The following is a 25,342-nucleotide window of genomic DNA, read 5'->3' on the forward strand; positions in this document are numbered from 1 at the left end:
AAATATATATAATGTAAGTATTAGCAAGCTGCACTACATAACTAATTATATGAAATGATAAGACCCTACAGATGCTAATACAAAAAATAAAATATGTTAACATAAAATACAATTATTACTTATTTCACGTCATTAAATTTGAATAGATAGACATCCCTCCTCATCGGCAAAAAAGACAGAGTATACCCTCTGGCCGAGAGAAAAAGCCGTAAAAAAACTCTCGGTACTCTTACATAAAAAGTGAATATATAAATAAGTACGGGATGTCTTCACCAAGAGACCTAAGGTAACATAAGCCCAACGGGTAGGTTCAAAGGTCCAAGGTGGTGGCATTATCTCAAAGCTATTGGTGAGGCTCACATCGGTAATTAAGGGCTTCACTACTTTGAAAGGAAGCGAGAAATGAATACGGCAATATTCAAATCTGATTCATTGTTCTAATTACACCTATACACACATGCATAATAATATTAATGGGAGCTGTGGGTGTATCTTCAACTATTCAAGTATGGAATAGCCGTGTGTCAGCAGTTGATTAATGTTCAAATGATATCTGAACATATATTAAGGTAAAACATATCAAAATAAAAGTTACTACCGCTTACTAAACTTCAATACATTGCATTTTAAAGATTTTATATAGATTAGGGAGAAAAACGTGAATACGGGACGCCTAAAAAAGGCAGGGATCACAGCTCATGGTCGTCTTCAGTCGTCTTTGAGTGACGAGTATACTCGTTTTTAAAGAATTGGAGGCCGTATCTCCAAGGGACGGGACCCTAGGAGGGCTAATTAGGAGTGGATTCCACGGTTCGCAAAAGAAAGCGTACCGCGGAAGACTGAGCTGTCAAGGTGATGCAAAATTTTACGTTAATACGGCTCGTACGGCGTTGAAACGAGGCAGGTGGGATCAACCCAAGAAAATTCTTCAAAACACTCCATAGTACACTTTAGTTGGCATAGAAAAGCTAAAGTATGAAATTAGATGTAGCATGTAAAGTATCCTATGTGATAATATATTAAAACCATATTGTATTGTATTACTTTACTAACTCGTGCCCACACTAGGACATATATGTGTTGTGTGTGACTATAATCTTCTAAGGTAAAAAATAATTTGTTTTCTTTCTTAGGCTTGTGTAAGCACCTATATGGTATTTATTAATTTCTTGATTGATACGTGATCAAACTACTCAAAACAGCTTAAATAAAAAATATGTTTATTGATTATAACAATGCATTATAATGTGTCAAATTTGGAAACCATTTTAAGTAAAAGATGTCTGATTTATCTTCTGTACCATCTCTCAGCTCTTACATAACTTAATAGTTAACTCGATAACAACAAAAAAATGTGAGTGTAATGTGGGTTGTCAGGTTTCAAGAGCATTTCCAACTCTTCTTATGGCGCGTTCAGAAACCAGTTTAACCATTTTTTACAGCTTGTTTCTTTGCGAATTGATCAAAGCTTGTCATTAAGTTATGATAAAAGACAAGCGCCACGCCGTTCGTAATGTGGATAATAGCGAAATAAGAGCTATTTTTAGAAAATATTTTTAATTCATAATTTCCGCCAAGTCAACATCTTTATCAGCTTTAATGAATTCGATGATTTCTCCCCGTTTCTTCAAAGCTATCGTGACGAAGCGGTCAGTCTTCTGAGAGGGACAGAATACAGTCAGTCTAGTGGGTACATAGGCGGCTTCAAGCATCTTTAGAGGCATTGCTAGTGACATACATCCTCTTTCTGAAATAAAAATATATTAATTATCTTTCTGTTTTATATGCATCAATAAAAAAATTGTGGCGCATAAACCATATTAGGTCTTCAGATTTTTGTATCTGTTTCATGATCATTTGTTAATGTAATAGGCAAGTTGGCGATCAGTCCAGTGCCTGACACGCCGTCGACTCACCGGCAAGCTCGTTTTTTCACGATGTTTTCCTTCACAGTTCGAGCGAATGTTTAATGCGTAAAAGTCCATTGGTGCACAGCCGGGAATTGAACCTACAACCTCAGGGATTAAAGTCGAACGCTGAAGTCTTTAAAGAATTAAATCTTACCAGGTATTTTCCTCTTAATATTAACATTTTCTATTATATATACTCCATTTCTCCCTAACACGTTGGAGACGGTGCGAGACGTCATTTCTCTTGTTTCTTCTGACTCCAGGCTGGGAGCATCCGTGGCCACTCCTACTACTCTTGAAAGGTTGGTAGCAATGTACTCCGCTAAATCGTAACTAAGTCCTGAACAAGTAGTAATAAAAACAATAATTATACACATTAGAACTGCAATCGTTCGTAATAACTTTAAAAATTCACCTGGTATCTGACAAATGCACTGGCGACGTTTGCTCTTCGATTTCCAACCAAAATTGAATAGTAATAACGTTGGCTCTCGTGGATCATGCCTTAGCACTATCCACTGCAGGGCGGCTTCCAGCGAAAGAACTAGAGTGGGTATCGTCTTCGTTATTGAAGTTAGATCTATTACAGCCACTGAAATTGAAAGTTTATGGTAATCCGGGATTTAAAGCCGAGATCACATGATATGCTATCATTGCAAACCGCATGAAGCGTATAAAATAGTATTTTATTGTAGTTTATTAATCTAAATTACTATATAATAAAGGAATATATATTCTCAAGGATCACAATTTACTACTTAAAGCTCCTTAACTGATTCTAGGCACAATCGTAACTACGTAATTTGTTATGACACTGAATAAAAGAAAAAACTTTATTATTCTTATTTGTTTTTTTGCGACTGAGGCGCAAACTAGCTGCTGTGGTCTGGCAGAATGACCAGCGCTGTGGAACAACTCTGCTCCTCAGCATAATGCCTAAATTAAACCTTTTTCTTTAAAAATAATTGATATCTCTCTATTATTATTATTTTTTAATTATTTTTATTTTTTATTATTGTTATTTTATGTGTTTTGTTAGTAATAAATGTTATGTCTATGTCTACATAATAAAAAGGCACGTTCTGCTGAAATGAAAGTGTCCCCACACTAGGATTTCCTGTATCGTGGACAGCCAGTCTCTTTTTGCCAAGTTAACGGTGGGGTTAAGAAGACGTTGTTTCATAGTATTGTCTTTTGTTAAAATAACTTTTACACATTAAGAAAAACACTTTTTAAACGGATTAAAGCTATGTATTATTATTAAAAACATATAATTATTTACATAATTCTAAATTATAAATATTTTCCGATGTTTCGCGTTTTTAATAATAATACATAGCTTTAATCCGGTCACAAAGTGTTTTTCTTAAGACGTTGTTCATTTGGTAACAATGTATAAAGTATTGAACGGTAAGTAAAAATTTTGTTTTTAAGAAATTGGTAAAATGAAGCGGCATCTGAAGGTAAAGAAAGCGCGTTTTTGGGTTGCTAATATGTAAGTTGTCTATCGGTAAAAAATTAATAATGTTATCTAAAATGTTATGCGTAATTCATAATTCTAATACACTGACATGACAGAGTCGAGCCTTAAACAATCTTGTTGCATGTTATTTAAACTGTAAAAAACTATACTTACGCCTTGTTAGAAGGTACTCTGTTGGGATTATAGATGGCTGCATGGTCCCAGGTCTCACTGTATGTTCCAAATGGAATCCGGTACCAAGCCCTGGGATTCCGCAGTTAACGCATATTTTCCTTGCAAAATATTACTAAAGCTTACTTTTGGGGCATCTAAACAGTCTATATTATTTTTAGTCCTGCTAGTGCATCGTCAAAATTATATTTCTAAGTGGTTTAATAGTTTTCATGAATACTGTGTCTCGTGAAGTATGGTAAAATTAAGTTTTTCTTAGATACTCATTGTTGACCTGAAAGGCCTTGAGAGCTCACTTCGGCCTGTTTTGGCGAGGGTAGATGATGGAAATGGGCTGTCCCCACCACTAGCTCAAGGGGTTGAGCTACGCACATAAAACTTAGGTCACGTAATTTAGATTATTAGTGGCAATAACTGAAATTACGACTTGAGGATTTCCTTGGGAATAATGAAATTCATTACTGCATCTGTTTCACTTACCATTTTGCTTATCAGCCAAGCCTTAAATAAATAAAATTTAGATATATCAATATATAAACAATTTACCAGCCATTATTGACAGCTTCATAGAATTCCATCATTTCCTTCCAAGTGGTTGGATGAGATAAATCATATATTTCTATTATTGGCAGATCTTCGTCTTCTAAATATCTTTTATATTCCATTGCCGATGTATTTATTATTAGAAATAATATCACACGCATCGTTCTCGGTGTCATTTGAATAACTGATCTAATCCATATGAAGTCTTTGTTTAGGCAATGAATATAAATTCGTAATCAAAATAAACAATGATACTGATGTAACCAGGAAACCTAAATAGAATTGAATAAGATAGTTGACGACGAGGCGAAAAAATTGAAACATTATTTCGGAAATATTGACGCGTGTGAAGTGGTCAATGACCTCAGGCTAATGAACGATATGTTAGTTTTTAGAACACTTTCGCCCGGCCTTCGATCTCTACAGTTAACTGAATTTTTTTTATTTTATACTTCAATTACGTACAGAATAGTTTCCAGTATTATATTTTCCATATTATATTTCCAGTAGTATATTGTTATGTCGACTGATTACAGTAAATCCTGGACTAGTTAGAATTGTGAATCAGATTGGCTGTCACTAAAGACCCATTTAGATGGAGAGAGTTTCTCGCACGTTTTGGGGCGGGAAATCGTACGTGATTATCGCCAGCAATAATCGCCATAGCATTATCTTATAAAAATGTTTACATACTGGCAAGAACGAAATTCTCGCCTACGTCATACGAGAATCGCCAGGGATTTATCGCTAGGCGATAATTTCCCGCGTCTGTTTACACATCGACATTTTAGTAAGAAGATTTCTTACTTACGAGAAATTCGACTAGTATAAACACGATCTCGTATGACATTTTTTTATGTTCATGTGAGTATCGTACAAATCGGTTTGAACCGTTTTCAGTGCCAGATGTTTCATTCGAGTTTAGTGATTACTAGGGTATTGATTTCAAATTGGAGTTTGAATATGTTAATAACTAATATGTCAATGGCAGCACTTGTCACATGTGAAGAAAAATTTAATTTAGAATATTGTTTAAATTTTATATAAAAGTTGTTTTCTGTTATTTGCTAGTATTTCTCTATTCTAAGTACAGATGGTGATGATAATGATGATGGCGGTGATGATAACGTTATTTTAAATTTTGTCCGAGCAGCTACATCTTGACGCATAGTTGTCTTTTTTTTTGTATCGCCGGTTCAATTTCTTGAAGTAAATATGGAAATTGGGCTTTGGTAAGCCGAAATATATTTTTGAATGTCTCTTCATCTTCCAATTGCAAATCATGGCACAATGTGTTAGATGCTTCAACATGGTTTCTCTTAGCTATCCATTTTTTTAACCCAACATATTTTTTCTTGTCTTAGAAAAGCATATATATTAGAACACCCTCACGCATTGCACTCATGATAGCAACTGGCACAAAACCTCGAAATACGATTATTGCTTTTGAAATTCTGTTTACACGGATACAATAAACTTTCCATTGCGAGGCAATTCTAGCCAAAGTGGAAGAGCGAGAGGTGTGTTTAGACGAAGAAACTTTTTTATATTCTTTCGATAATCGTACATTGGAGAAGAAAAACTCCCTCCATCTAAACGGGCCTTAATAAAGTTGTCAAGTGTACAAGATCACTTATAGCTATATCCCTTTAATTATTAAAACAATTTTGATAAGCCAGTCAGTTTTTTTTTCATCTAAGGCTGAGATGAAATCATAAAAAACTGATATTTTGAGATTTTTCCAAAAGTCCGATAGTTCTTCACACCGGAACAGTTTAATCTTTATCAATGTCAAGTCCGTTGGTGTGTGGAGTACAGCAGTCATCTCTGGACTAGTTCTACCAAATATTATCTGTGGGGCCTTGGACGTTATTGAGAGGCGGGCTAAGCGAATTATAGACGAATCACTTGTTGAATCTCAATCAGCTGCCTGTCAGGCTATCGAGTTGCCTCCGGCAGTCTTCTATAGATTGCACTCCGGAAAATGCTCCGTGGAACTACAACTACAACTTGATGCCGTCATCCCCTTTCAAACAATGCTCGTCTAGAATCACGATGCAGTTTTACCACTTCATTGTTGACATGCCCATGAGCCACACTACACAATTTAGATCGTCGTTTTGTGTTCAAAGAAACAGCAGTTACAAGTAAAATCAGCAGAAAAGTGAAACGCCTTGTCCCCTTAATTCTTTCCTAAACAGTTTAACATGGGTTAATTCAAGCGGCAGCTAAATAATAAATAGGATAGGCCTGTCCTCTAATATAAAATCTCTGCCGCATCTTTGATAGCATCGGGAAAATTAAACCAATTATAATAAAACGATTATTAATAGCAATTAATTTATTGAAAATATATACATTTAATATTTAATCTTAACATGCAACTATGAGTATTAATAAATAAGTTCTAAGTGGCTTTCTAACGTTAGGATATCGTTGGGAAGATGAACCACATACAATTGTAAAAAAAAACATATAAAAATACATAATCTTAAGTAAATTTTGCTATAACAAAATTACTAAGATTTAAGTTATAAGAGAAGTCTCTAGTGGGCTATATTGCACTAGTATTAGGTAAACTTAAATTAATCGATGGTTTGTCTTAGTACAACCCTGAAGGCATATCCGTTACTTTATTGAGGCCGTAACTGGAACTGATTGGTGAAAACGTCCTCTTCATATCGCTATAGCTATGTGTTCCGTTCGTCACCAGACTGGTCATGCTAGCCGGAGCATCTCTCAACATTGGGGTTCCAGAATAGAAACCTGTATTACTCCCGCGCTTCATCATAAACGTATTATTGAAATTTGTATCAAACGACCCCGTCGTTCGAGCAGTTGAAAATTTATCGCATTTATCTTCTTTGTTATCGTACGAGTGTGTTCTACTACTGGCCCTGGGCATCAAAGGTGGTTCTTCTATTTCGCTGTTGGCACGAGACACCGATCTCTGGCGCTTCTCATATGACCACGTCGTCTTTTTCGGTTCGGGGACCATAATTATATCGACCATCGAGTTGAGTCCTTCGTCGATTCTGTCTAAGCTTTTCGTTAGCTTTTTAGATTCTATTAAATTCACGATTTCATCGACGCGACTGCATTTAGAACTGGACCGTTGTAGTGGTGATGGTTCGATAAGGGACGAGTGACTTTCAAACATACTCTCAATGTATTCACGTTGCCGCGATCCTTTCTCAGATTGGAAAGATTCACTTCGTTTAACTGTTGGTTTCCTTGAATCATCTCTAGTCTTTGATCTTCTTAGTTTATTGTCATCTGTATCGGTTTCGTTGAATTTAGCTCGGCATTTAGTAAAATCGAAGCTTGTGAGCGGATCGTTTTTCATAACTCGACTACGACACCGTGAAACGCTGAGTAAAGAATCGGAGCCTTCGTCACTCGAACAGTACATATCGAAGAAATCCTGCGATTTATTAAACAATAGTCCCTTTTCTACGTGAGGGAATAATTGACTGAGGCTTCTGTTTTTATTCGGTGGTTGAGGGAATATCTTACTAGGCACAATTTTGCCAATTTCATCACTGCTACTCGTATTGTCTTCAAATTCGTTACTACTGGTTATGTGAATGCTGTGCCTAGTGCTTGTTACTGAGTCTTCCTTTTCTTCGCTTCTGTCTTTTTGATAGTCTGTTTCTGAAGTACGACTGCTTTTGCATTTGCTATCTGTTCTGTTCAAATATTGTTCGGATTCTGCGTGATTAACGATATTTCTGAGTTCTTGAATAACTTCATCGATTGTTGTCTCTTCTTCATCGTCTGTTGACTTTTTGTGATTTTTTGTGCTTTCTAGTTTCTTATGGAGCGGTCTTTTGTTTCGTAGTAGATCGTACGTTTCATTTTTAATATTGAATACTTCGTAAACCATTGACTCCCTTTGAGGATCTCCTTCAGGGCTGAGAGATCTTTCCGAGGAACTAATACCTTCATCTTCGGGAGGTGATGATTCATCTGGAACAAATTAGTTGTGTAACAATTTAATTAAATTTATAAATAACAAACAGTTATTATGTCAAGAGCAGGTTTGTAGGCAGGTTGGCTTGAGATCGTAGGTTCGAGACCCGGTTATGCACCAATGGACTTTATGTCTATGTACGCATTTAACATTCGCTTAACCGGTGAAGGAAATATCGCGGGGAAACCGGCTTGCTTTAGACTCGAAAAGTCGACGTCGTGTGTCTAGCACTAAGCTACTTGCCTATTAGATTGACAGGTGATCATGAAACAGATACAGAAATCTAAGGCCCAGACCTAAAGAGGTTGTAGCGCTACTGGTGAGTCTTATCACACCAAGGTATTAAATGACTTTAAAATCAATCATATACAATACGATATTTTTTTATGGATTACATTTATTATGACTTAGAAAAAAAACAGGAACTAACATTGGAAGAAAAACAAAAATACATGTTAAGAATTTGAGAATGTTAAGAATTTTGGCTAATAATTCTGATAATGTATGGTACCTCTCCTTCTATGCGTGGAGTTTTTTTTCTTAATCACAAACGTCTTCTTCCTACTTGAAGTACTGTGCTCGGAGCGAAGTGTGCTCACTTCTTCTTGTAACTCACAACATTTTTCCTTCAGACACTTTTCTAGAGATAATAGAATTCCTTTCTCTTCCTGTAGGATCTGTGGAAAATGTATATCATATTTTATAAAATTTATTAAATATAAATATTATACTAGTAATGTTTTGCTTACCTTGACTCGTTTCTCCAAAAGATCCAATTTGTGTCTAAGGTCGTCCTTCTCCTTTTGGGCCTCTGTTGCCTTTTCACTAAGAGTATCAATATCTATCAATTGTCTTTCGTAGTTTTCTATTTCCTTCACTACGTGTTCGTTGGGGTTCGGTAGTTTGGCGACAATCTGTAAGGATTCAATTTATATTATTTATTCACACATTATACTACCAAAATTATTTACGAAATATTAAAAAAAATCCATAGTAACACGGATTTGTTTATAGCTACTAAGTGATATCTACCAGGCAACCATTATACATAATCATACTAGCTGGCCTCGCGATCTTGATTTCGCATTAATATGATTTTTTCACGAACGTATGAAACATTTTGCGCTTTTCAGAAAAAAAAATGGTTTTTCGGTTCGTCAGGACTCTTTTTAAAAACATTCTCCATAAAGATCTTCCTCAGAGTTAAAAGAATAAAAAAAATATTCAAATTCTTCCAGCATTCATCTAGTGTTACGCTTCGTAACATATTTTGCGATTCATTATTATTTATATAGATAGAATTTTTCTAACTTTCATAAAAGGACAGACAAAAATGCCGAGAAAAATATATGCTGTCATCCACATGACCTCGTGGTCTAGATACAGAGAGAGAAACAGATTAACTATTTATTCAACTTCTAAGCCTGACTAAGTTTCGACTGAAAAATGTTTAAGTTAACAAAAAGTCAATTTACTTATGTACAAAAATCTGCCACATGAAGAAGTTGACCATCTTGGTCAACCTTCTGTTACCTGGCTCTTATCACGAAACAGATACAGAAATCGGAGGTCCAGACCACTTGGTATATTTAGTATAAACCTAAAATCTGCATACCTTTTTCAAAGTTACAACTTCGAACCCAGCCTGCTCCAACTCAGCCTGTATGTAGAGTTTCCTTTGGGGAGATGGGGCGCTAGTCAGCAGGGAATTAATAAAGGCCAAACCAGCTGCTTGCAGGTCTCCAGATCCACCGGTGCTCTGCAGCATCCCCACCAGGAACCTAAACCTGACTGGTTCTCCATATCGAAGGCGAAGTGTTGATAACGCTTCCGATATCATACTGTGACCGTGTGCTGCAGGCTCGCAGGCCTTTGTGAGAAGCTAAAATAAAAGTTATTTAAAATCAAAATATCGTGAATTCATGTAGGTAACTTTAGGTAACAAGGTGAAAAGGGCCACCAGGAAAAAGAAAGAGAGGTCGCCCTCTTTCATTTAAGTTGGTAGAGAGAATTGGGAGAGAAATGCTCAAGAAAGAGAGAAATGGAAACAATTGGAGGAGGCCTATACATTTTAAGAATTGATTCGCTCTTTTTTTGAGGAACCCTAAGTCGTATTGGTCCGGAAATACTTCAATGGGCAGCTGGTTCCACATAGTGATAGGGCGTGGCGGAAACTGCTTTAAGAATCTCTCAGTTGTAGAACCACGGACGTCGTGGCGATACGGGTGGAATTTTGTATTCTGCCTTGACGTCCGATAATAAAACTCGGCTACAGGTATTAATCGGTGTTTGTCTTAACAACTCTGAGCACTCTCCATGGTAAATGCGTAAGATATACAGACAGACCCCACATCTCTACGCAACGCCAAGGGATCAAGCCGCTCGCAGAGAGATTAATCTTAAACACGTGTTAAAGCACTAGATTGTTTCAAATTTTCGTCAACATCCCATTCTATAGATATCTCTTCCAGAAACAGGGATTCAAAACGTCCAAAACTGCTCAAAAAGCGACTTTAATGAAACTTACACTATTCTCCTTGTTGAAATTTACCGAATCAAAGGCGTGGCAAAAGCTGTTGAAAACATAAAGAAAAAAAGTAATATGTACCCAAAAATATAATCGTATTACAAAACTTTCCGGAACTGTAGAACTTTCGAGACTTAAATCACTCCCAATTTTTCACACATAATTTCTGCTTGGAAGTAAGTAAAATATTATAAATTCTACTATAATATTGCTGTTTACCTGTAATGCAAGAATCCTAGACTTATTGACAGTAGACATTATGCAAACCGCCAAAGCGTATACTCCGTTGGAGCAGGCCACCAATCTCCTCACGCATTCTGAATACCTGGTACAGCAACTCCAAAGGCATTGCCTGAAAAATATTTTTAAATTTTATTGTATCTGTTATAGTTATAATTTTCTTCTTCGATCTATTTAAACTCGGTAATGAAGGACTTTGGACACACTTTGGTGGGACTTCCGATATTGGGAAGAATAACCAGTATAACCTCTGGCCGCCCCGAAGACTGAAGTGGATTATATCGGGAGGTCATATATATGTCACCGGAATAAAACAAAATCCGTGCTGAAACTTATAACTTCCGTAGAATTTTAAACGAGAGATAAATTGTATTATTTTTCGTGTTTTGTTTTTCACCGGTGTCATATATACGTACATATATTATTTACGCAATCACTAATAAAATGGCTAAGGCTTTTTTACGTCAGAAAATGCTTTTACGCATATCACTGCGGTATTATACCCCAGCAGGGATTACTCAAACTTAATATTTACAACCCTACCCACTAACGGATGCCTTCAGCTCGCCATAGGCTAAAGCTGCCTTTAATGCCAACCCTGCAGGATTTTCTTTAATAATTCACATATCATCGATCGACACATTGTTAGTGATACCCGGAGTTGATTCAGGTTATTGTGATAGGACAGGATATAACTATGAACAATTTGTTACAGTCTTTGTAAATGGACACTTTATTAACGCCTTAAGAACTTATATACTTAGAGACTGTGGCAAAGTTATGCTTATATAAACCGTCTTTTTCAAACCTTAAATTACAATTTCTTAGACAAATACAGAATTTGGATTGCTCTTGTCGAGCTGTTTAACATATGATTAAGTCTAGGTATTTAGGTTGCATGCCGAAATTTTAAGACGAAATTATAAATTTTCATCATTATGAAATAGCTTTATTTTAGCTATGCGTCTTGTAATCAATTTTAAACAAACTTACAAGCATGCCAGCTCATCCAGGAGTGGCCTGCGCCTGACTGCTGGCGGTCCCCTTGCCCCATCCCCCGTTTGACTGAGTTGAACATTGCGGAGGAGTTCGAGAAGTAAGGTCACTCCATCTAGCGGCTCACTCGCGAACTCTTGGACGAAACTGGAAAAGTAGGGAATCAATATTAGCTGTATTGCTTATATAACTACAATTGGCCTGATGTGATAACATTGGTTTCATTAAGGCCCAAACAATTCCAGGCTTTTTTATAATTTAAACATCACACACGTAAACTGGAGGTTACTATCGAAAGAATAACGTTAAGGGTTCACCGTAGGACTTCAATAAAAACTGCAAAATTCCACCTTAACGTCTGTCGTTTCAACACAAAGCGCTTTTTAAGACACTTCTTGCCGTGTACCACCACTTCTTGGAACAAGCTAGCTTGTCTAGGTAGTTCTGAACCTTTGCGACTTAATGGCCTTGAAGAGAGGGTACCACTTCCTATAGGTCAGGAATGCATACCTTTCGATGTTGCAGGTGTCTATGGACGTTTCCAAGGGCCATGAGCACTTATCTTAACATGAAGTGCTTGTTTTTATACATACTCTGTAGTAAAATGAGATGATACACCAGCCCCCACCCTGGAAAGCGTGTCGTGTGGGCAGCAAGCCTCTTATATTTGACGTACTTATGATTAGACGTTATAAATTCTAGTTACCTAACCTTACGTGTTACTGCTGCTAAAAACCCTACTACAGAAACTATTATATTACAGTTTAATGACGGTAGTTTCGCAATCGTTAACCGTCACAATATTACCCAATTAATGTTTTTTCATAACAAAGCTTTTCTAAAGTAAAACAAAGTCTCCTAATATCATTATTGGAATTAAAATCTACTAACTAATAATTATATCATTAACTACAAATTATTGTAGTTAATAAGTGTAGTACTGTAATTATACAGTATTATATTTATGCGCAGTATAAAGACTATTAAAACGGCAATCAAAAATCAAATAAGATAATAATACTCGTTCACTTTTAGAGTTATTGCCGTCATTTTATTTGCAGTAAATAATTTTATAGACTTTTATAGGCTGCATGACTATAAAACTTCTATATCGTAGTAACAATTTATAGCAAACTAGCTAATGCTGGCAACTTCGTAGGATATGAAGAAATAGCGGTATACCTCGTGCACTTTTAAGGCTTAAAACTGTGGGTTACGTTTATTTATCCCGAGTAAAAACTGTATCATTAGCCTAATGGGATTTAGTTTATTCTGCGATAACGGGCCAAGCAAGGAGAAGCTCCAAACAATTAAAACCTTCAAGACACAGTTAACTTAAAATATATTTCAGATTACTTTTTCTCAAAATACAAAATAATACTTACTAGTTTTTTTTATTGATATTACTTAATCTCGCGTATGGTACTGACAACATGTTTAATTAATAAAGGTAAAGCATAGGAAAGTAAGAATGCTTTCAAAAAATTTAGAAAGTTTACAATGAGAGTTAAAGTAACTTTATGTACAAAATTATCCTAGTCTTATTTGTCAAATGTATCAAAATATTGTATAATATTATTAGCTAGTTTCTTAGTTTCTAGTTATATCTTTTATGCAGCAAAACTAATTTTAATAAAAAAAAATTTGTAAATCACTTCAAGATTCACCAATTTCAGTAAATAAAAGCTTAAAGCCTATTAATTTGTTCTAATGCCTTATATTTAATAACAGAAAAGTCATTATATGGTTTACTGGATATTTTGAATGTTTTAGAGAATAAAATCGTGGTCAACGAGTTTTTTTAATCCAATACAGCATGGAAATACTGTGAGCATAAGAGTACTTTAGAGAATATTTATTTTTATTCTATTTACAGCTTAAGTTAAAATTTTATTACTAAAGCATTCAAGTTATGGTTTCATTACGAATAAATATAGTATTAACGGAGAACCTCTTGTATTGTTGATTGTTAATTGTTTTTTTGACTTTGACAAGATTTTTGAAGAAATTAAATGAAGGTGAGGTGATTCATCTATACAACACAGAGGGAAGTATTTTCTCCCACATAGGGGGACTCTTTCTCTATTTCCATCCAGCTGGACTGAAAATAAAATGTCCGGAAAAGAATGGCTAAAAACTTCGGAGCTATCCATACGAAAACCCACCAGCCTTGGTTGGGCAACAAAATTAGCGGAAGTAATGGAATGTTGTAAATTATTTCGTATTGTTTTTATATTATCAAGTGTTTCTCGAGATGCGAAATAATTGTGCGCAATTTTGACTGCAAAAACTGATTACGCATAGTAAAACGTATGGGTCAAAGCGATTTGAAGCGACATCAATGATAATTATCTTCTCTGAAGTTTTTAAATTTGATATTTTTTTTAAAACTATAAAAACACATAGATGTTTATGTTTTGTTGATTGTAGTTTCTTTTAATTTTTCAAAGAAAATTGCTTTAAGATTTGTTGTGATTTGTCAATAAAAGACTATAAATAAAAAGCTGATTGTCAAAGACATAATTTACTTCATCTCAAGTTAACATAGAACTCATAGTTTGGTCTAGACATGTATGTATGTCTTATGTTTGTGGACTCAGTTTCCGTACTTAGACTGTATTTAAATTGAAACATATATTATATTGGACTTGTTACAAAACTTGTTTTGGTATGGGATAAATTACAAATCCATCAGGAGTACTGGCATAACAACTCATTGAGGCGCTATATACCATTAAATTTGTTACACATATATATATATATATATATATATATATATTCTGATAAAGGACCCCTACATACTAGCCTATCGGGCACGCAGTCAGTCAGATATGTGACCGAGTAGCTAGTTAGCAAGGGAGTGTCGAAGTCTCCCCTTTCTTAAAAAGGGACATTATTAACTAAGAGGTTTGGCGTCTCACGCCGGGCCCGGGCGACAAATTACTCCGGTATTTATGGGCGGAGCCCACTGAGAGGCGCCACCCGCCGTTATATTATATTAAACAATTGCATCACACCTATACTACAAAGGTGGCAATTTGAACAAGACACTAAATAAACCAGACCTGAGCGTATGAGCGTGATTAAAGGAAAAAATGAAAGTGAAGAATGAAAAAAATAAAACGTCTGCTGGAATGTCGTAAATTATTTCGCATTGTTTTTAAATTATGAAGTGTTTCTCGAGATGTAAAATAATTGTGAGCAATTTTTAGTGCAAAAACTGATTACGTCTGGTAAAAGGTATAGGTTAAAGCGATTTGAAGCGACATCAATAATTATTTTGTTTGAAGTTTTCAATTTTTTTTAAACTATGAAAACACAAATAATATAATTCCTCTTTTATTCGTTTCAGTTTGTTGGAAAACCTAAACCTTTACTAATGTTTGCATTTTAGGGAAGAGTATACCCCTTCTTTAAACAATTTGAGGTCGTATCTCCCAGGGGAGACCCCCACCGGGATTCGATTCCACATTTCGCTAGTTCGCAAAAGAATATCGTGTTAAGGAAGACCAATCTTGAGAAGGAAGGAAGTGAAGATGGCGTAGCTAAAAAGGGTATGTCTTACACGTTTAACTGAAGGCCAAAGTAGCGGACGAGGGCCGTAGCCTGGATTCTTATTGAGCATCCTGTTTCGGTTTTGATATTACTGCTTTCCAAAATATGATGAGCAACCAATACCCTTGAAGTTAAAAATATTTATGGCCTCAAGGATGGGAGTCCCACTAATGATATGAATACACTTCGACTATTGGTGACGATGGCTAACATTCCCAACTATTTTTTTACATAAAACTTATTGACCGACGTATATGTTACGCTCTATAAAACATATAACACATATATTTTCATCACATTACATGTTTTGTTACACTTGTAACTTAAACCATACGCCTTAACAAAAATAATGCTTTCCACAAATAAAACCTGAACAAATAAAATCATTGCCAGTTCTTGCACCTAATTGTACAGTAGGTGCTGCCTGAGCGAATTTCTGCACTTATCCGATGTCAATATTATGTGACGTTTATTTTTAGCCAATTTTATATAACTTTAATGAGTATCATCAAAGAACGCCGGCCTAGGCTATTTTAAGATATCCAGAAATATCTTTAGGTAGAAAAATTTATGTTTTTACGAAACTTTGATATGTACTTTAACTTGTAACACTGGAAAATGTTTAGAACGGGCCAGTTAGGAACATTGCTAATGAAAACTTTTTTGAATTTCAATTTGAGAAATCTTTGGTAATCTAATATAGTATATTGCATTCATTTGTATATGTGAACATAGCTATCATAGGCTGCGATTAGCATTTCTTATTGAAGCCCCATCTCGTGCAACTATATACAATTTAAGGTTTAACGAGGTTTAACGAGTTTAAGCGTGGACGTAGCACGTAGCACAATGATGATCCGCGTGAGGGACGTCCAACAGCGACTACTGAAGATAACATCAGTGCTGTGCGACGCATGATAGAGGAAGGTATGAAAGTGTAGAGGTATCATCAGATACGGGCAAGCCTAGGCATTGGTATGAGTCAAGTTCAAAAAATGTTACACGAACATTTATAGGTCAGGAAACTTTGCACCAGATTTTAACCGACGACCAGAAACACCTTCGCTTGGACTGGTGAATATGGGACAGGTTTATTGGTAGGTGTCGAGATAATGAGTCATCCGTCAGTCCTAAACTGGCGCCCTGTGACTTACATTTATACCCAAGAACTAAAGATAAAATTCGAAGTATTAGTTTTACGAGCCCTGAAGATGCGGTGAAAGCGTACGAAAATGCCATAGAAGAATAACCCCGCAAGGAAGAATGGTCCCTTTGCTTTTCTCAGTGGTCAGAGATTACTTCGAAAAACAATAAAAGTATTGGCAACTTTCTACATTAAGGCGTTTTTGATTTTCTAAACTTTTTCAGTGTTACCTAGGTATTATTTTTCAATAATATGTAGCAATTTCATTTAAAATTAAATTATTTTGTTTCTAATGAATTTACACAGCTGGAGGCCACGAAGAGAGGCTCCACCACCAGTGAATGTCGAATTTGACGAATTTGATTGTCAAGCGGCTATTCGAAAATAATTAAAATTATTTTGAATGTGTATTTTAGTTTTCCATGATATATATATATATATATATATATATATGTATGTTTAAAATTACGTACTATGTTTCAGTAACTATGCCCTAGTAATTTGGAAAAAATCAATGTTTTAATAACAAATTGTGTATGTTAATTTGTTTTAATTATTTTTATCATGACAATGTAGGTTAAGAAAATTTTATATTTACATTTATTATTTGTACGTTATATAAGAGAGAAATGAAAAGGCTATTGGTGGGGCATGGGTCCTGTAAAGAAGCATTCAGAGCACTCTATTAGTAATATTACAGTAACTTGTAGGACATAATATACATTATACAATGGTAATTATTACTCAAAAGGCTTTTTTTATATATATTTTCTAGCGAATTCTCCGTCTATGTTGTCGTTGTGTTAAAAACAACGGCGTTTTTTCCAACGCCGATAAAGAAGTTTACCTTAAAAACTTACGTATATTATGTACAACTTAAGTAAAAAGTATTGGCAACCAGGATGATTAAGCACCACCTATTTCTTTTAACAACTTTTTGTATACAGCAATTACTAGAACCTCCACTTAAACTATTGTTGAACGTTATTTATTTTATGTTCGTCTCTATTATTTTCATTCCCTAGCTTGTTTAGTGTTATACCTGTCGTATCCATACTTTGGAAAGTCGGTCAGGACATTTAACACCGTCTCTTCAGCTGTATTGCTACAAGGTCACGCATCACTTTGTCTTACCCTGAACCTGTGAAGATACGACAAGAATCCACTATGACCTGTTAACATCTGGATATTCCGATGGTCAAAATGATTTAAATTTGTAACTTTAATCAGTTTTATTTTAGGTATATGAATGATTTTATATATATAAAATTGTGGCCGCAGATTTTAACAAACAAATCCATTGGTCGGTCCACCCGGGGTCGGAATTAACAACCTCAGGGTTGAGACTCGCGTGCCTGTCTACTGGGCTGATTGGTTAAAGTATTGTCCAAGGAGGAGAATGTTGGTCAACAAATTGGCAACACGTTCTTTACGGGTCGAAGCATCTAAAGCCGTTATGTTTTACGATTTACGGACAAATAGTTTTCTTGACAACTCTGTGTCAAAATTTACTATTAAATAATTGTTTTAATGTTATGGTGATATATGTTCTTGTTTCCTTAAAATATTATGGAAATATTTAGGTTTTTTGTACTCCGCACCATTCATTTCTACATTGTTTTTTAGTTGGTTAGTATGTGCTGAATATTTTTCATTTATTAAAATGTCCCTGTCCCTGTTTAAGGCGCCGCATATAATTGAATTTAATTAGTATCCCGGTAAACGAATCCAGGAACTCAGATTACGTGAAGTACATTGCAAAAACTTACCTAGGAAATGAGAGCCTTAGATCTGCCCTGAGCTTCGTGAGTAACTCACTCGGTGAGCAGAACTGGCGAAGGCTCATTTCTTCGCCAACGCCTAAGCATGGATTCCTGAAAATAAAATATCTTTAATATTGAATTTGAAAACTTTCCGATATAATCTCTATCTATATCTATATATCTAATTCCGATATTAAATGCTCAGCTTAGTGTGACTCATATGTCATTATGTTGGTGTTTGAGATACGAGACTTATTACTCGTAGTTAATTTTTTTACCCTATTTTCTAATAGTGATAGAAATTAAATTTACAGCGCGAGCAAGGTTGCGACATCAAATATTATATATTTTAGTTGAAAATACTAAAATATAGTTCAAAATATTCTTATACGTAGTAATAATAATAATTATTAAAAATAGAAAACGTGGCAGTGTACGCTGCTGGCATCATTTAGTCGCTGTATTGCGATACCTATTGTTGAATATGTAATGTCATGAAAAGAGAAAACAATGTTAAAATTGTATGTAAAACGTCGGAATCGAATCGTTATTGTGAACTACAGAGTACTGATGCAGGTTGCGGTAGTGAACAGCTGTAAACTTAATGAAATTCATAAGCGTCTAATAAGTGATTGCCTGAAAGAGATCAGTCGAAAGCTATGAAACCGCCCATTTTTTTTCTATTTAGTTCTTTTAATTATACTGTATTTCTTGCAAGTTTTATCAACAAAGGTTTAGTGTTTACTGGTTGCCTGGAAGAGAACGCTTTAAAGCGGTAAGGCCGCCAGTTGCCCTCATTTTGATTTAATTATGTTAATTTTTTTTATATTGAAGTGTAACGAAGTGTTAATAAAAATAAACTAAAGCTATACCTAAAATCCTTACTGCCCTGGCTAGGCAGGGTTCTCGCCTTGTTGGGTTCCTGACCCGGGTCCACATCGTATAAGTTCCCTCCACTCGTCTTCTTACCCCATTTCTTGAGAGATGTCGCGTAGTCTTCTGGATTGTATATTGGTGGTCGTTGTTTTTCCTGAAAAGTAAAAGAAAATATTTTAAAATGTAATTAATATTTTGGCTATGATAGGTTTCCTGAAGAAATAATTTAGTTTATATTATCACAATTACATATGATATATAAACATGCATACGATTTTTAGTTAGAATATATATATGTACATATAAAGTTTATCTAAATTTAATTCAAATTATTTCAAAACCTGTAAACATTTATAACATGAAGGTATTGTGTTATATATAGTTAAAAAAACTGTGTGAACAGTTTTAAAAAACACGACTGTACTGCGAATATTTCATTAATACCACTGGTATTTAAATATTATCAGTACCTACCATAGATGAAGAGTACAGGAAAAGAAGGATTATAGTCAGTATTTTTCCAAAACAGATTTGATAATACCATCTAGTAGTAATTAAAAGGAATTACGGTCAAGTTGACGGGACTCAAAAAAGTTTACAATCAATGGAAATGTGTTGTACAGACAAATATTTCAGACAATTGTATAAAATAAAATATATGTTTTTTTTTTTAAATTTGTAATAATAAAAACAATTAATATTGTGTTTTATAATATGAATTGGCCTACATACCCTTTCTAAAAGTTTGTATATTAGTTATAGTTTAATACATACCATTTTAAGAGTAAATACGTTTTTTGTTATTATCTCAAAAATATTTGTCTTGATAGTGATCCTTCCTTCCTTGTACCCTTTTAATGCAAATAACGTTTTCCGAAATGTGACTGTTTTAAAGTTTTCAATATAATTTTCTCAACATCGTTAGTCAATTCCTATACTAATATAAATTACCAGATAAAGTCGAATTATTTTCACATTCACTATTATCCAACACCGAAATGGCGGCAAAACTTCATCACCGCACTAGAGCGGTCTCACAGAAAAAAATACAATATGCCATAGACGGCACACCTCTACACTCATATATGCATTTCACTGGCAAAAATAATTGATAGAAAACCTCTTTGGTTACTTTTTTTGCCGTTCTATAATAATGAATAAAATTGAAATGAAATGTATTTTATAATATTTAGTATTTTTGTTAAGAGCCTAGTACCAATCGGGACCTCCTTCGGTGTGTACGTGAGTGTTGTAGCTTTTCTTATATTGGCCGTGAACCTGTTTAAGTGGCATTGAGTAATAAGATACCAATTGTGTGCTACTGTAGTCTTTCGCACGACCACATAAATTCTAATTAAGTTGCCATGTTCTCTGAAACCGATAAAACTATATTTGTTTTATATAATTACTGGCTACTTACCTTTTAGTCACTTTGAAATCGGGGAAAAAATAGTCATCTTATATGTCAATAATAATAATATGGGGGTAATATGTCATCTTTATACTTTTACTATTAATGTATTAATAAAATTCTGAAATATAGACACAATTTGCTTTGTATGTGATTGTCCAGGTCTATATCAGTAGTCTGTAGTCTTTTATAATTTCTAATCTATGGTATTGATTGTTGTATTTGTACGATTGTAAGAAACAAGTATAGCATTTGTCAAATAAGGGAAAAGACACCAATTAAAAAAGTGAAAATGAAAAGAAAATATGGCTTGGCGTAAAAGTCTCGTTACCAGGCCATAAAATCTACAAAAAGAAAAATAACAAAAAATATGGAAAGATGGAATAAGTACATTTTACATTTTACAGTGTGTTATGGTTGTAACTGGCCCTGGCTCAGCATTATGCTGATGTGATCCACAGCGCTGGTCATTCTGCCAGACACCACAATAGTTTGCACCTCAGACGCAAAAATAAATGTATTAATAATATTAGTAAAAATTAACAGTGTAAGTAAAGATGTCTTGAAAGATTTGTGTGTAAAAGTATAGTAAATAAAAATAAAAATAATTTATATATAAAAGTGTCGCAATAACAGTGTGATTTTAATTTTTTACTCAAAAATAATGAAAAATGTTAAATATTCAATGGTGCAACAGCACAAAACTATAGTTGTTTCATTTATTGATTATACGACTGCTTTCTTACCGGATATTTTTCTGTGTCGTATCCCGTATTCAAAATGATAACCAATCTAAGAAGCACTAAATGATGGACGTGGGAATGGTAGGCTTAACAATAGAAGTCGATATATAGGTGAAATCGTACCACAGCATTGTTGTTGGGGAAAGTATTGGCTATAGAAACGTACATATATTCGTATATACTGGTATACCATATACCAAATGCATAGACAAAACTATTATTGGTGTTAAATATATTATGAGCGGTGTTGGCCTAGCTAACTTTAGCATGCGGCTCTCATCCTTGAGGCCGTAGGTTCGATCGCCGGAATTTCTTTCTATGACATTTAACATTTGCTGGAACGGTGAAGGAACACATCGTGATGCAATCGGCTTGCCTTAGACCCAAAAAGTCGACGGCCTGCGTCAGGCACAGGAGGCGGATCACCTACTTACCTATTAGATTGACAAATGATTATGAAACAGATACAGAAATCTAAGGTCCAGACCAAAAAAACGTTGTAACCATCGATTTAAAAAAAATATAATAATAGGTAATTTATTCGCACTCAGTAGTCATAATAGTCGTTAGAGGCATTAAAGTCGATTATGTATTAATTCACTGAAGTATTTTCAACTAACGGCCCTTCGAGAAAAGAGCGTACCAATCCTTAAAGACAACGCTCTTGCGAGACGTCTGGCATTATGCTGGCTGTTATTTAAAAAAGTCATTTTGGATCAGAATGAAGAACACACTTACATTAAAGAAAAAAAACATATAACATAATTCACTATATCTCCCATATAAGCTCTCCGTTTAATGTTAATAAAATATGTAGAAATGCTAAATAGTAAAACTATGTGGATCGTCCTTTCTTGAAGAATCCTTTAAGTTCCTTGCCGTATAGCTCCTTTTCATTATTTCTATCCCTACCTTTCATACTGAAATTACTCTGATTCATTTGTCGTTTTCATTGTCTACATCTAGTTATATTATACGCCTGATTTGGCTGAAAATTGGTGGAGGTAGCTTAGCTATAGCATGGCTATTTGCTTCATGTTACGTTCGCCCTTTCCCTCTCGGTCTCAGTCCCTCTCTACCTTTTCTATGACAAAAACAACTGCACATCTTCGTGACGCTAATATTATTATTGCGTTTCATCCGTAAAAATTTTTATCCTTATTAATGAAGTTTCACTTCAATAAATCCCGTATACTAATTTTGTTTTTGATGGAAGTTAAATAGCGGACATGACGACGTAACAGCATTATAATCCAACGTATATAATGTGGCAGGAAGTCATTTAAACTGTAGTCGGGAATAATGCTTTCCTAGTTGCAATAATAGATGCGTTATAGACAATAAGGTAATATAAACAGTATTTGCATATGCTGTGTTTTTTTTAACAAAACGGGGTAATTTAGAACCACATGCCAATATGTATGGATATTCTTGCCTAAAAGACTCGTGAACGAGCTTTGTTTCACGTTCCTCACATCATCACCAACTATGCCAAAAATTCAGTTTTGTATCGCGCAGCCCGGACATACAACGAACAATATTTAAGCCTTTACTTGTTTCAGCTATCGGCGGAATATGCTTAAAGTTAAATAAGAGTGAGATTATGCATAGCGCAAAATAACTTGCATCTTGATCACACCCTACATACACACCCTCACGTACATATGTACGTACCATCACTTTTACCCTGTGTGATAGTGTCACACAGCCAAATAAGGTAGGTAGTTCAATTGTATAGAATTAAAGAAAACCATTTTTTAACCGGATTAAAGCTATTTGTATTATGTAAAACAATTATAAGTTTATAATAATACAAATAGCTTTAATCCGGTAAAAAATTGTTTTCTTTAGTTCTATTGTATTAAAAAATTTTTATTTTTTATATAGATTCTTTCCTTCTGTTATATTTGTAACTTTTTGTTTGTATTATGTATTTCATCTTGGCTATATGTTTAGTATAATTGTTTCTTATTTAATATAATATAAGTTAGGTTAAGTACGAAATAAATAAACTGGAAGAAGGCTATAATGTTGTTAAGTTTTATTGCTCCGCCGCCCATGGACTCTCTGAATCCCAGAGGGCTCTCAAGTCCTGTCCCTTTGAAGAATTTGTACGCTCTTTTCTTCGGAAGACAGAGTTTTCTTCGGTTCAAGATAGTGGTGGTACGCGGCAAAAACTGCCTTAGAAAACGCCCAGTAAAAGAACAACGGACGTCGAGGTGATGGGATTCAAAAACCTAAAAATGTTGTTATGATGATGATGTTGTTGTTTGATTTATGTTTTGTATGCCATCCGAGCACAGGTTATATGATTGAGGTATCAAACCACTTTTCTCTAATAAGACTTAAAAACCCTAATATACAGCTCAAAAAATCCTCAACAAACCTTCATCTACATGCGACGTGTATACAGGTAAAAATAATCTAACAGCTAACTTTCAACTTTGTTCGTTCCCTTTGGAGTAAAGAATCTTGGGCCGGGTTCAAGAGATACAGGTGTTAATTAAAGATTTAAAATGGCGCTTGATAGATAGTACCGGGGATGCTAGAGCATTAACGCTTTCAGCGCTTAACAAATAAGTATCACAGTTACGAAATGCTGCCAGCGTTAAAGGTACACTGTTACCAGATTGTTTTAATTTTTTATCTATAAAATTTAAATATCATTATTATAACTATTAATGATCAAGAATATTATAAATACTGTATAATATATCATAAAACTCTACCTATATAAACGAAGAGTCATTTCTCATAGCCCCACGATCGAGTAGTGTAAAAGACGGACAATCTATTAGGATAAAAAATATATGTTCTCATTCTTTTCACATTAGACAGAAGACAGTTAATATTTTTAAAACAGTTAATAATTGTTTTTATAAGTTTTCTGTGTTTCACATAGGATTATAACTAACCGGGATTCAAACGAGACGTTCTACTTAAATAATTTATTTGTTTATCGGATTTAAATGTAATAATCATTTGTATAGTTTATAAATTTACACACAACAATTCGAAGAATTGCCGACATTCGTTATCGCCACGAGTTGTTTATTATTCAAACTGCATATTAAAACAACATTTATTCGATAGGGACAGAATGTGATAACATACATCAAAATACAATAAAGGTATATGATGGCAGATGGAGATACGTTTTCATCCTCATCATGAAATTATTGGGTAACGGATTAGATTGACATAATATAATCCAGATCTGACTAGGTTAGGTTATTTAGATAAAATAATATAGAATATAAGAAATCTCTAACCTTCTGTGGTCTTTTGTTTTCACCACTTTGGTTTACTTATAGACAGAAATAGGCATATGAATAATTCATTATATTTGAAAGGTGTCTAAGAAATAAATATTAATTTACTAGATGACCTGGTAAACTTCGTATCACCTAAATGTATTTGCGATACTTTTGATTCAATTTTTTTAAATCAGAACAATGTTATCGGAACGATACGACAGCTATGAAACACAAATTTCTGAAAGATATTTTTATTTACCTATTATTGTTTCCCACCGTTTAAACCTTCCCTGAACTTCCACAAATATTTACAGACCATAATTAGCCAAATCTATCCAGGAATTCTCGAGTTTTAGCGAGTCAAACGAACAGCAATTCATTTTTATATGTATAGATATTTTAGTATTTTGTGATTGTTATACAACTGTATACGTAGCGCCATTTTTCATTGTAGAATACTGAAACTTTGTTTCGACGACTTCCATCGAGACCTTAAAGTCACCACAACAATAAAAAACATCGTTGGAGCCCACAAAGAGAAACTCCAGCAATACGTGATTGACAAGGCTTGACACTACGGGCCTAGTCAGACGATTGAAAAGGACAAAACTATTCGAATAAGTGTTTTGCACGTTAAGTACTTAAATAGTGGTAAGTGGATAAATAATAGTACACATGAACCGAGTGTCTTCCCTTTAATAGAGACTGTTAGTACACTTTCTTATGTTAAATATCATTATCATTATATAT

General features: G+C 34.5%; 2 protein-coding genes across 3 annotated transcripts in view; both read right to left on the bottom strand.

The window, feature by feature from the left end:
* Positions 1–1,556: 1,556 nt before the first annotated feature.
* LOC123712242 lies at positions 1,557–4,197 on the bottom strand. Its single transcript, XM_045665252.1, has 5 exons — positions 4,111–4,197; positions 3,547–3,665; positions 2,326–2,502; positions 2,065–2,250; positions 1,557–1,747 (listed from the first exon to the last, which is right to left on the bottom strand). The coding sequence occupies exons 1-5, from the start codon at positions 4,143–4,145 to the stop codon at positions 1,557–1,559; spliced, it is 708 nt and encodes a 235-aa protein (XP_045521208.1). The 5' UTR covers positions 4,146–4,197.
* A 2,296-nt stretch (positions 4,198–6,493) lies between these two features.
* LOC123712162 overlaps positions 6,494–25,342 on the bottom strand; it is a 90,424-nt gene continuing 71,575 nt past the window's right edge. For both annotated transcript variants that reach the window (XM_045665139.1, XM_045665141.1), the window contains 8 exons: positions 19,178–19,335; positions 18,312–18,416; positions 11,841–11,990; positions 10,827–10,959; positions 9,696–9,962; positions 8,830–8,994; positions 8,592–8,757; positions 6,494–8,076 (listed from right to left, as the gene is read on the bottom strand). In XM_045665139.1, coding sequence (XP_045521095.1) covers positions 6,710–8,076; positions 8,592–8,757; positions 8,830–8,994; positions 9,696–9,962; positions 10,827–10,959; positions 11,841–11,990; positions 18,312–18,416; positions 19,178–19,335 — 2,511 coding nt within the window. In that variant the 3' untranslated portion in view covers positions 6,494–6,709. The remainder of the gene's footprint in view (positions 8,077–8,591; positions 8,758–8,829; positions 8,995–9,695; positions 9,963–10,826; positions 10,960–11,840; positions 11,991–18,311; positions 18,417–19,177; positions 19,336–25,342) is intronic.

Source organism: Pieris brassicae, chromosome 7 (genome assembly GCF_905147105.1).
Source record: "Pieris brassicae chromosome 7, ilPieBrab1.1, whole genome shotgun sequence".
Lineage (NCBI taxonomy): Eukaryota > Metazoa > Arthropoda > Insecta > Lepidoptera > Pieridae > Pieris > Pieris brassicae.

Coding starts and splice junctions, on each gene's coding strand:
- LOC123712242 (XM_045665252.1), bottom strand. CDS start 4,145: ATGATGGAATTCTATGAAGCTGTCAATAATGGCTG. Junction 2,503..3,546: donor AGAGTACCTTCTAACAAGGC/GTAAGTATAGTT, acceptor TTTCAATTTCAG/TGGCTGTAATAGATCTAACT. Junction 2,251..2,325: donor GTGCATTTGTCAGATACCAG/GTGAATTTTTAA, acceptor CTACTTGTTCAG/GACTTAGTTACGATTTAGCG.